We start from the raw sequence: 13,087 nt of genomic DNA, 5'->3' as shown, positions 1-13,087 counted from the left end.
TTACATGCCATCTTCCTGCATCCCAAACCCAAAAGAGTTCAGTGCCAACGTTGAACAGTCAGGATTCCTGGCATAAGCAGCTCCCCTTTGCCCCTATTCCAGGGTTCGATTGATGGGGTAAAGGGCTCTTCTTTATACTATGTACTGTACTGTACTGTACTATGCTATGTATGTGCATACTGGACACATCCCGTACAGGGTGGAGAGAAAGCTCCTGTGGATTAGAATTAGATTTCGCGGTATCATCTCTCTTGGGCTCGAGCGATTGATAGATTGATCTCTTGATTTCCAATGAAGATGCGCAAATTGAAATCACTCTCACTATCAAACAATATATTGTAAATATCGTCATAGCGTGTATCCACTCAATATTAATTATTGACATGACAGTAAACAGACGACGCACAGGATGTCAGCCATCACTTCAGGGTCTTTGACTCCTTGATGGCTTGACCAAGTGATGTGAACAAGGGGGTTTGCATCAGATATAGAAATAATATCTGGGGTAAAGTTTTTCATGATTATCATCTTCGTTTCTCGTGCACGATGTTGGCGCTCATAGATTTGCTTATCAGGATCGAATGTTCATCAAACGTTGGAGACATTTATCTCCTCGATTGTTATATTTCAATTATCGAGTCTAATGAGATGGTTATTGCGGCTATATTGACGGTAATGATGATTTCGGTTATCTGAAGTAGAAACAAGCTGATATAAAGGCGGGAATCCAATATTGGATACTTGTATCATTTGGCCCTTGGGGGTTGCTAAAGAGTGGGATAAGAGTCCGTTCGCTGTATAAGAATAAGAATACCTTGTTGAGCTCTCCAGATATTGAAAAACTCAAAAAAAAAAACCAAAAAAAACAATAGCAAGCCTGTCTGCCGATATGCGTACTATGGCTAGATAAGAAGGTATCATGTAAGTATATCCAACAAGAGACGGGATGAACCTCGAGCATTCGGTGTGAAGTTGTGAGGGGTAAAAACCATATCGAGTACGATCGATACTCCACCAGCTCCTAGATACGAGGCGACAACGAGGTAGTGGACGTTTTTGACTAGGGATCTAACAATTGGAAAATATTTACAGTAGCTTCTTGGATTTCTGATTGGTCAATTGGACGAAAAGGATCGTCATATAATGTTGTATGGCCTGGGAGCTACATGTATAATAAGCGTGTAAGGTGTAAGATGTGGGTGGGATTGATGCTTGTTTATTTTGATTTCCCTTCCTCTCCTCACTCTAAGAGGTCAATCTTCGCGACATGGCACTAAACTGAGGCTATTCCGGCCTGCATAATCTATAGACAAACAAACACGACCAAAGTATCGACCCAATGAACTGGACCGGCCGACCGGCGGCGTTGAACTAACTAATGGTAGCAGAATAGTTCCGATTGAAGAGGAGAGTACGGTAAATGATGATGGTGTGACATCCTTTGAGTTCTTGGAAAGTCTGCATTCCAGTCTGCATCGAACCCCCAGAAACTTTGCGAGGGAAATCCAATGAGATTAATTTTGTCCCTGGCGTGCATGCTGAGTCACCGGGAGAGTATCTGGATTCTGGTTATGTTCCTGCAATGATTATCGTGCAGTAAGTGTAGGAGATCACAGCAATAGACAAACATGACGTGTCCTCAGCGTACATGTTCCTGCGCACCTCAGTATGCAGGTGAATGTGAATATATGGACCAATGTATTAATTTGTTGGGTCTCTTGGGTCTCTTGGGTCTCTGGTGCGGAAACATTTGTGAAGGGTGTGAAGGGTTCGAATGAGGTTGTACTGGGTTCCGTGAGATGTTGGATCATGATTGGAAGTCCTCCATACTGCCGAGGTCTATGGAGACGATGTTTGGATGGTGCACAATAAAAGTGCGGAATGGGATGGATGGAGACTCATTGGAGAGTATGGATTCTGGAAGGAGGATCGTATCATTCATTGCCAGCATCCGGGTTTGATCATCTTGATTGATGCCATCGTGAATTTGTTTCAGGTCTTTCTTTCTTTGCTTCTTTTTTAAATTTGAATTGGAGATTCAGGTGAGTGGGCAAGATTCAAATGGATGGAAACGAGGAATATGTATGGGTTGTCCTTGCATACATGTCTGGAAATTGTGGATGAGAGAATGAAAGCTGTGAGGTTTAAGTGTTTGAATGGAGATGAATGGAATATCAATGGATATCGAAGGATATTCCTTGAAGGTCGATGAGATAGATGAGATAGATCATAGATGAGATAGATCTTCCTGCTATCATGTTTTTTTTGCGGCTCCAAAAAACCCCTATATTCGATTGTCCACATTTCCATATATATGTATATATATATTTACCACCATCTTCCCTTCTGTCATCCCTCGCTGCAATCCGTGAATCTGTGAAAGAGAGTTTTTCGATAATCATAACCACAACCATGCGATCGGAATAATTATTGCGACACCAATTCAGGGTGTGGTCACTGTGGTGTCGATAGTTTGGTTGGCAGTCCTTATTTTGAAAATTCACTTGGATGGATCATGGATGGGACAATGAGAGAGCAGCATGGAAATCTTTTCGATCAATCATATCGTTTGGAGAATGAAGCCATGAAGATCTTGGTTAGGATGTACATAGGTACATAGGTACATACATACATAATACATGCATACATAGATACATACATAGGTACATACACACACAATACACACACACTCACTCACTCTCTTCCGGAGAAAGTTCAAAGTCCAAAGTCCAAAGTCCAAAGTTCAAAGTTCCACACTTCCCTTCCCAGTGCCTAGTTTGCCTCGTACTCGTTGAACCCCGAACTCACATTTCTCGATAAAAGAAAATCCAGCATACGAGAAATCATCCACAACATCCTCGCACATCCTTGCTGGGAGATGCATATCCAGACATAAACAATCGATGAGGCTACCAATGATCGTCAAGGATGGGTTGACCTCCGCATTCAGCACACAACGAGATCGATCATGGACAGAGAGGTTGGATGAGCGGTGAAAAGGAAAACTGCACCATCTTCTGGATTGAATCACAATACATCAAATCCCTCGCAATCTTCACCCAGATAATCACATTGCAACTCTACTTCTCGATGAATAATAAAGTAGTGGCCTCTCCTTCAAATCTCAATCTCGCCATCGAAAATGCACCTAGACAGTTAATGTATCTCTGTACGAAGCAAAACAGGGGTTGAGTTGTATCTTATTTTGACCAAGCTTGGTCCGTGATATGCTGGCAGCGTCAATGCATTAGAGACATTCTATGCATCTCAGCCATTTAAGTTAAAGCGAGCATAAGTGTGATCGGCCTGTCGGTGTCGATTATGAATTTCATTTATTTGGAAGTACCGGTATGTACCTCCGTTCACTCGAAATATTGGAACAACCGCTATTCGCGGTCTCCTAATTCATTCAATTTCGAGATGCCAAATCCATGTTGCTGTGTGTGTATGTGTGTATGTGTGTGTGTATGTGTATGTGTATGTATATCAAAGAGATCGACACAACAGACGGGACAAGTCCAAGTGAACATGTGAAATACATGTGACACTCTTATGATGCTTGGTTCATCGCAACTCAAAGCTCCACCACAGTACGCAAGAATGAGAAGGTTATATCATCACTCACTAGCACTAGATGCAGGTCGAAAGCTGTGAATACAGTTTGAAGTAGTGTAAAAGCCGCGACTGGGAAGTTCACATAGATGAGACCCATACGATCGGTGGAGGGGAAAGGTGCCTGCCTGTAGCCTGTAGGATATTCATTCGATGCCTTTACACGCGTTGAGAGATGTATGGTGATGATGTTGCAGCGTTTCAAAAGCAAACGTCCTTCCAAGCTTTGAGAGATGCCACTCCATGTAACATATTCACGCATGGAAAGTCAAAAATCATAATTATGCTTTGTGGATCTGCGACCGTTGACCACTCATGAATCTTCACCCAACTCCTGAGTCTTGAGTCTCTGCATCTCCAGACTTCGGTAAAAAAAAAATTGAACGCCACCAGACTGGCTGAATCTGCATCTCACTTCTTATGGCATGAGTGAGGTATGCATGATATGATAGATACCTTGTGTGCTGACCAAGAAAGAGTGTGAACCCGAGATTTCATAAGATGAGAACCTTTCATCTGAGAGGCGGCAAGTTCATCCGTGTTCCCTCAACAGAACAGTCTTGAATGTTAGCGATCACTACAGCTAAACATGTAGTCGGGGAGTCTTGACGATATTCAAACCAATTGGTGTAAAATATGGACATGCTCAACTTTTTTTGATTTTCTTCGATTCTTTGATTTGGATGACTGGGATCAATAAGAAGAGGCTCGTGAAAAGGCGGAAACGTGGGGTGAGAAGAGTATATTCCTTCTTCCAAAAAGCTCTGGCACCAACAGATGTCATAATGTAAACGCTCAAATATGATAAAACGTCTAATAGAACCGCCGTTTGGCTCGAACACAATCCTTTCAGGCACATCTCATCATGATGATCTTGGCAAAGGAAAAGATCAATGATCGAAGGCGTCTACTTTGCACAAAGAACACGATGGAACAGAAGATTACCTTTGCAATTTACAAGGGAGGGGAGCAAGACACTCTAAAAATAAATGAATTTGAATCCATATGCTGCGAAGTTCCACTTTCCTGGGCGAAACAGAACCATCTTAGATGTGAATCTGGTGAAATGATATGGAGAAAGGGAATTAAAAGTTAATTCCTACACTCTGTGTCTGTCTGTACTCTGGATATGAGAGGAACTCATTTTACCGTGGTACGAGACGCTTCCTGTGTCCATGGTAGGATGAGGAAGAGGTATTCGTGTGAGGGTGAGTGTGAGTGTGAGTGTGAGTGCAAGTGGAAGTGCAAGTGCAAGTGCAAGTGTTGATGTAAATTGATGTTGGTGCTCGCTGATCGTGTACCTGTTGTGGTTGTGGTGAGTGACATGTACCGAAGTACTATATAGAAGATATTGTATGTAGAAGCTATTGTCCGTATTTTCCTTGCGTTGCAATGAGCATGATGCGTGAGTAGAAATGTTCTGATCATTCTTTAATATCTATATAATGAATTCCTCCTGTGAACCCCAGAACTTTTGAATTTCCCTCTCATCGCTCTGCCAAGCTCCCAAGAAGACTAGCCACTGCAGTATCGAATCTCGAGATATTGAATGCTCACCTCACCGGATGGGAGTAAGAATGATTCCTAGCAATCCCCACGTGATAAGCCATTCATCATCCTTCTCTGGGAGATCTGAAAGCTTGTTCCGGATGACTTTATACTCGTAATCGGCCATCCATATCGATTACACAGGACAGGTACCTACCTATATGCAGTGGAGTGAGTAACCAACATCTTCTATATTTAACCAGCATTCGTTTGACGTTGTGATAAAATTACCTCTTCGGAGGACTTCGACCCTTCGACCTTCGACCTTCGACCTTCGACCTGCTTCAGGACTCAGGAGTGAGCACCTGGTAGATAGATAGATGAGGGAAACGCGCATACGAGGAGAGATAGGCCTAATACCTAGCAAGAGAACATACATAACATACATAACATGAGCATGGAATTTGAATTCAAATTTACCCCTGGATATCATTGGACTTCAAAATGGGTTACTTCAATTAGACTAAGGCCAGAAGAGGGAATAGCGTCAGATATCGAGACCATTCATCATATGATTGGTTATCCAAGTGGCGAGAGGGTGCATTAATTTATGAAAAAGGTTTGAGGCTAAGCCACGAAGGGTTATATTTTCTCCAGTGTTCCTTCCGTTCAGAATGGTTAAAGGTTCTCATCCTTGCGATCTAACTCAAAGGAGACATCCAAAGTGGAGTCACGGTAAATAATCATCCGTTGGAGTTGTAAATAATGTAATAAATGTGAAGGTAAATAAATGTAAATGTAATAAATGTAATAAATCCATGTCCTAACTACCACCCAGTCCAGTCTACCACCCCAAATCCCCATCCTCCTCACTCACTGTCGCTGTTTTTGGGGCCCATCACAAATCCCCCTCCCATTTTCTTCCCATTCCATCCATCTCACAAACTTCAATCATTTCTCATTCGAAAGTCACCATTTACAGCATTCTCCTTGGTCTTTTCTATCTTTTTATTTGTTGTCTTTCGTTTCTATTTATTTTCTTTGAATTTTGCACCCTCAATCGCCCGGTGAAACGAAAAGCATTCTTCTATTCATTCCTGGAAATTTCCCGCAGCTCCAGCAACCAACGCCGAATCAATTCAAACTCAGGAAAGGAGAGGAATCTTGTTTCGGCACAGATAATAGCATCATATACTTGTTGAGGTTGGCAGATGATTCTCTTTTAGCCTCAATCATCGTATCATTCATCAGCTTATCATACAATGCTACAATAGAATTATAAACAAAAACAGGCGTCAACAAGAATTCACGGTAAAAGTGTTTTCTGCCTAGGACGCGCGAGAGAAAGAGAAGATCCGATTCCACTTCCACCAAATATCTGGCCGCCGGCGACCTCCCTACCTCCTTCTTCGATTCAGAAACCAGAAACCCTTTCATCACCTCAATAAACTTTGAGAAAAGGTCAACCGTTAATTCGACTTGACTTTTCATCCTTCAAACAAACACAACTCTCATAATAATTGTTCATTTGTCTAGCAACTACATCAAGACTTCTACTTTTCATTGAAGGTTCGTTGACGCCAATTCACTCCATCTCCCTTCAAGAACGCGCGTGTAACCTTCTTGCCAAAGCTTTGTACCTCCGCTTCATATCGAAATGGAGATTATTTTGATTTGCTGACATTCCATTCATCATAGTCCTTTCCAAACTCTACTCACTTGAAAATTATATTGAGTACGATCCTTTTCTTGTAGATGGCATCATAGCTGTTTGCTTCACAACAACCTCGAAAATCAGCCAAGTCACAGCATGGCAGCTCTTGTTCAGACGTTACCACAACAGACAACTACGGTCACTATGCTTCAAACTCGACCATCCTCTGCCTCTGGCACTCTACAACCTTCGCAAAATCAAGCGGCATATCATCAATATTCTATCAACCCTCAACAACGAAACAACTTTCATGGCTTGAACAACAACAATATGGCGATATCAAGTTACCGCGGTCATAGTTCGATGGCCCCGATTGCACCATATGCATTCACTACTTCACCCGGCATGTCGATAGGAGCTCAACAAACACCAAATGGGTCTCAATCAAGGCCAGAACAACAGAGAACAGCATCAGCCCCCATAGTCCCTACCTTGCAAGGGGGCTCGACGACTGCTCCAAATCGCTCACGATACCCTGCTGCTCTATCTGTATCAACCACATCTTCATCCTCATCATCAGAACTTTCTCAAAGGTCAGGAACAAGAGATGATTCGGCCATCACCTCCACAGCTCGAATTGCAACAAGAACTCCCCGCCCACATTCCACCATCATCACGTCGCACAATCAAACTTTAGCTCCTCCTATGGCGTCCCCAGCAAAACCCGTCCCTGATCGCTATCGTCGCCCTGCAATTCGCCGTGCCGATTCATCGAACAGTAGCCAGGCTGGTGTTTCGAGCTCTTCAGTCTCAACGATGCCAAATGTCATGCAATTTTATGGTGCCAGTACACAAGCTGTCAACAGCCAAGCACTCAACTTGCAGATGCCACAACAAAATCAACCAAGTGCAACTGCTGATGATTTGCAGTTGAATCAGCGTACTACCTCGGAACAGGCAAAGAGATATCGACGTCGAAGCATACATACAATCGATGCTCACGATAACATCAACGCTAGTCCCAGCCCTGGAATTTTACAGCAGGGGTCAAGGCCAGTGAACAGCGCTAGTGGTCGTATTGATCAGCCGCCTGAGCAACACGGGCAACACCCCTTGCGAAGTTCACCAGTTGTTACGGTACGCCCAGCAACTTCTCATGGACGGAATGATAGTACCGATAGCATCAAGTCCACTCGTAGCGGTCACTCACGCCCGAACTCGGTAAGTCTTCAAGTTGTTTTCTTTTTGGATCAAGTCCTCACTCCCCCCACTCATGGTTCACGGGACTTTATCGTGCATACGGCGTCACCGCAATTTAACCCACACCAATCATATTGATGTAGCACTAAAATCGGCAGCACACTAACTTATTTCAGTCGGACAAGCGAGAAGCAACAAGTGTATCAATGGCAACTGGAAGCCCCGCTCATTCTTCGACTTCTTCCGTCGCAAATTCGAACGCCTTCAATGGTAAAGATCAAGCAATTTCCAAGAATGATCAGCCACGACTTGTGAACATTCCAGTTCGTGCATCCTCGACCGATGCCGCGAAAAGACTTTCTAGCCCATCTCCTTTATCGAAGCCGGTGACGATGGGTGCCGATTCGTCGGCGTCTAAGTCCAAGGACTCGTTTGCTTCAGCCGTCAATGCAGCACTACAACCAGCTCAATCCAAATCTACAAACGCACAGCCTGCAACGAGTTCAAATGCTATCAGCCCTGCTGCACAGCAATTGGCTGCATTAAACGATAAGGAAGGAAAGAAGAGTAAGACATCGAGATTGAGGAGGGCATTCTCTTTTGGCTCTGCTGCTGAGTTAAGAAAGGCATCTGCCGAAAACCATCTCGTGAGCAGGAGTGGCAATGATGCTTTGGATCGTTCCAAGTTACGAAGGGAAAAATATCAACATGAGCAAGAAGCAGAACAAGATAAGATTGCTCAGCAACAAGAAGCTGCTGGTATCGGATCGAATATTTACTCTGGGCAAGGCAATTTCTTCACTGGTTCGACCGATAACTTATCCATTTCATCGACTGCTTCTTCCGCCTCTGTAATGATTCGAAAGATGGGTAAGGGAATGAAGAAGTCAACAAGATCTCTCGTCGGCCTCTTTAGACCAAAGTCTGTCATTGGTGTACCTGCAGCTGATGCAGCTGTGCCTGAAGCTAGTCAAGCACAGGTCTCGATGGTTAACGTTGAGGCAGAGAGAGAGAAGGTCAATGTGAACGCGAATGCGGCCGATGCTGCTTCTGGCGGAACAGGATTTCCTAGACTAGAAAGAAACTCTCTCGATGCTGCAGCTATCAGTTCAGCGTCCACAGACCGTCTAGGCAGTGCCAATACTGAGAACTCTGCAAATAGAAGAAGTATTGTTGGTGGTGAGAAGGAGCGTGCTGAAGTATTGGCCGCTGTCAAGAAGGGAATCCTCAAACGTAGGTTGCTCATGACCAAATCTATGAATGATTTACTAATCACGTGGATATTAGGCTCTGGTACTGGTTCTGGTAATTCGTCACCGGTAATCCTTCCAGTAGATGGAAGAGCAGCAAACTTCAACTTACCCCAAATCCCCAATGTCAACAACGATTCACCGAATTCGTCTGCCCCCAGTACACCAAATGATGACCAAGTGCATAAACAAGAGGTCACTTTAGGAGGAGAGGATTACTTCATGTCTGCGCTCAGATTCAGGGGAGGAGATTCAAAGAGTGTTCCTGGAACACCTTCAGGTACCATTAAAAGAAACGCTACTTTCAGTCCTCGGATACAATTTCACGACACTTGGCCAAGTCAAGAGTACGACCGCAGGGGTGAAATTGCAACCTGCAATCGACTCACTCCAATGCTCGCCCAACAAATTAAGGAAGAGCTTAATACTTTCAAAATGGTACGTCATTCATCATTCAACCTTTTGAACACACACTAATCAAAAACAGGAAATGGAGGTTCATGAGAATTCTAAGATCTATACACACTTCTTCTAATGAAACCACGATTATTCTATTTGTTTAAAAACAAGTTACGAGACTTACAAAGCTCTTCTGCTACTGCAGGCAACTGTGTAGTTACGCATACACTCAAGACTTTTAGGGCGTTAAAGCGGTCTTTCGCATTATTGGTGTACAGGAGTTCATTCACATCTGAGCGATTTGATCGAAAACAATATTATTTCATAGACTGGTGTTGGCCATCTCTTTTCGAGCATAAATGTTGAAGAAGATGAGGGAGGATATATTAGGGGTACTAAGGGGGGCGACGGTAGAAGTTTGGGAAATGAAAGATGTTGTGCTGTGAAGCTTTCCGAAGATGTGAAAGAAAGAGAAGAGTTTCAATTGTCCAATAGGCTGGTAATTTGTTTCTCCTAGCTATCAAGGATGACAGTACAAACTCGTACTCCAAAAGTTTCGATCTCGGTTGGTTTCTGTGGGTTTGTTTGATCTCTAGGGTTTTTGAGATCTGCACTTCGGGCAATGTCATGGTCTAATTTTCGTTTTCTTCATTGGTCGGTCAGGGTCTATTTTATATTCGTCGTCACCTCATCGTCGTACTTCAGCGTCTGTTATTATGTTTGAGAATGGGGGAAAGATAGGGGAGAAATGGGGAAGGCATATTCTACGTAATCAAATGATACAATACAAGCAATCGTTGCCAGTTCAAAAAGTCTAGAACGAATCTATGAGTGAGTACGACTGTGAAGTAGAAAAATCTGCGTGAAGATTGTGGTATGGATATGCATGAATCGCGTGAAGTCTGAAACCAAATTTTGTGTTCTAAATATCACAGTAGGGGTTCTAGATTTCTCGATGAATCTAAAATTTCACAATGGACCTTGAAAATTCTAGATCTTGAATGCACACGTCAACATAAAAGCTTGGATACAATCCTGATCCTAGAAGAAACTGCATCGATTGGATCTGATAGAAACTTGATCCATCCGGCAGTTAAAGAGTTTTCCCTTGACACTTCAAGCTTGGATGTGGGTTCATCCCATGATATTCAGATGTGTAGTTTCAGGGGGGTGGCTTCCATACAGACAAAAAAATGTAGCCTTGCATTATCGTCTGCAGCCTTGTGTTTATAACGTTTTATATTCGCCCCGCTAAAACTTTTTTGCTTAAACAATTAACCAAGTTCAACCCTTTCTGACAAGTTTTATGCATTGATCACTGCATTCTTGATTGATCCGATATAAATAGTGGCTACTATCATCAATCGCATTCATTCGAGGCTGAGGGCTGGAACCCGCCAATTTCTACCCTTTCAAATTCGAGGAATCATGTCTGCTTCAAACGGTTTGCCAGTCGTTGAGACTGCACTTCCAGATGCCATTGTATCCGAGAAGGTTGCAAACGGCTCCAGCAATGTAGCTAAGAAACTTCATGGTCGTGCTTTTTATGAAAGTATCGGTAGTCCTAAATTCATACTCGCGCCAATGGTCGATCAATCTGAATTTGTATGTTCGCAAAGCACCCGACACACCTCTCTTCTCCGTCTTTAGCATACTGACTCTGAATCCTTCTAGGCCTGGCGCATGCTCTCCCGCTCTTTTATGTCTCCTGAAACCAACAAATCCCTTCTGGCATACTCACCTATGTTTCATGCGCGCATGTTTTCTGAAACTCCAAAGTTCCGCGATGCGCACTTTCAACCGATGAAAAGCTCGCTTGTTTCTCAGCTGGGTTCATCTTCGAATACCCCAAAGGAGGAGCTATTTCTCGATGGAAATCCGGCTTTCGATAGACCTCTTTTTGTACAATTCTGCGCGAATGATGAGAAAGAGTTACTTGAGGGAGCGAAGTATGTAGCGCCGTTTTGTGATGCTGTGGATTTGAATCTAGGATGTCCGCAGGGAATCGCGAGGAGAGGAAAATATGGCGCATTCTTGCAGGAGGATCAGGGATTGATTTTTAGATTGATCAATACATTACATAAGGAATTGGATGTGCCTGTTACGGCGAAAATTAGGATATTGGATACGAGGGAAAAGACGCTGGATTATGCAAAGATGGTGATTAGTGCTGGAGCGAGTATTTTGACGGTACATGGAAGAACGAGGGAGATGAAGGGTCACAAAACTGGGCTGGCAGATTGGGAGATGTTGAGGTTTTTGAGGGAGAGTTTACCCAAGGAGGTGGTTCTTTTTGTGAATGGAAATATTCTGGCGAGGGAAGATATCGATGAGTGTTTGAAAGCGACAGGTGCGGATGGTGTAATGAGCGCGGAGGGAAATTTGTATGATCCAACGATTTTTTCGGATGCGCCAGCTCCAGGAGAGGAAGGAAGAGAGTATTGGAGGAGTTTGGATGGAAAGATGGGGGGTTGGAGAATGGATGCTGTGTTGAGGAGATATTTGGACATTATCTATAAATACGTTTTGCAAGTATCGCCGCCGGAGAGAAAACCACTGTTTATATCTTCGGATCCACCAGAAGAAATGAAGGAAGAAGTAGAGGAAGAAGAGGAAGAGGGCCCACCGAGAAAGAAACAAAAGAGTGAAAAGAAGGAGAGGACTACAAGTCCTAGTTTGGTGGCCATGCAACCACATTGTTTTAAACTTCTTAGACCCTTGGTTTCGAAACATCATGCGATCAGAGATGCATTGGCGAAAAGTAGAGCGGGGGATATAAAAGCTTTTGAAAATGTTCTTCAAATGACGGAGAAGGTTGTCAAAGAGGGAATTCTAGAGTATGAGAGGACTAACGGGGAGAGTTATAGAGAAGAGGTTGAGAAAGCGGAAAAGGAAAGAGAGGAGAAAATGAAAGGGGGTGGGAAGGGGGCGAATGGGAGGGGAGGAACAAATGGTGATGGAGAAGGGAATGGGGAAGTGCAGTTTGAAGAAAGTAGTTTGGAAACGGTGAGGAGATGTAAGAGGCCATGGTGGGTGGTACAGGCTTATGTGAGACCATTGCCTATGGAGGCGTTGGCGAAGGGGAGTTTGACGTTGAGTAGGAAGGAGAGGGGTGGGAAGGAGAATGGAAAGGGAGAGGGGGAGGGGGAGAAGGTGGCGGAGAAGGTGGAGGAGAAGGTGGAGGAGAAGGTGGAGGAGAAGGTGGAGGAGAAGGTGGAGGAGAAGGTGGAGGAGAAGGTGGAGGAGAAGGTGGAGGAGAAGGTGGAGGAGAAGGTGGAGGAGAAGGTGGAGGAGAAGGGTGTTAATGGGGTTGGTTCTGAGGAGGAAGGAAAGATTGAAGTCCAGGTTGTGGGTGAGGGGGAGGGGGAGAAGAAAGGGGAAACGGAAACGGAAACGGTGGAAGTACCAAAAGATGGCTTGGTTTGTGGATAAACTTCACTTTGTGGAATTAGGTGGGTGGATGTATGTAGCATAGCAGGGCAGG

The 13,087-nt window shown here is 43.9% G+C and overlaps 2 protein-coding genes across 2 annotated transcripts; both read left to right on the top strand.

Annotated features, from left to right (window-relative positions):
• Window positions 1-6,910: 6,910 nt before the first annotated feature.
• On the top strand, window positions 6,911-9,739 carry EAE98_011540 (uncharacterized protein; the record flags this gene model as incomplete). Its single annotated transcript, XM_038959162.1, has 4 exons — window positions 6,911-7,975; window positions 8,131-9,187; window positions 9,242-9,642; window positions 9,692-9,739. 4 exons carry the CDS (start codon window positions 6,911-6,913, stop codon window positions 9,737-9,739), a joined length of 2,571 nt encoding a protein of 856 aa, XP_038804516.1.
• Window positions 9,740-10,727: 988 nt separating this feature from the next.
• EAE98_011539 (uncharacterized protein) lies at window positions 10,728-13,035 on the top strand (the record flags this gene model as incomplete). Its single annotated transcript, XM_038959161.1, has 2 exons — window positions 10,728-11,208; window positions 11,278-13,035. The coding sequence occupies exons 1-2, from the start codon at window positions 11,032-11,034 to the stop codon at window positions 13,033-13,035; spliced, it is 1,935 nt and encodes a 644-aa protein (XP_038804515.1). The 5' UTR covers window positions 10,728-11,031.
• Between the last annotated feature and the right edge of the window lie 52 nt (window positions 13,036-13,087).

Source organism: Botrytis deweyae (assembly GCF_014898535.1).
Source record: "Botrytis deweyae strain B1 chromosome Unknown BDEW_049, whole genome shotgun sequence".
NCBI lineage: Eukaryota > Fungi > Ascomycota > Leotiomycetes > Helotiales > Sclerotiniaceae > Botrytis > Botrytis deweyae.
This window is presented reverse-complemented; position numbering and strand designations above follow the sequence as displayed.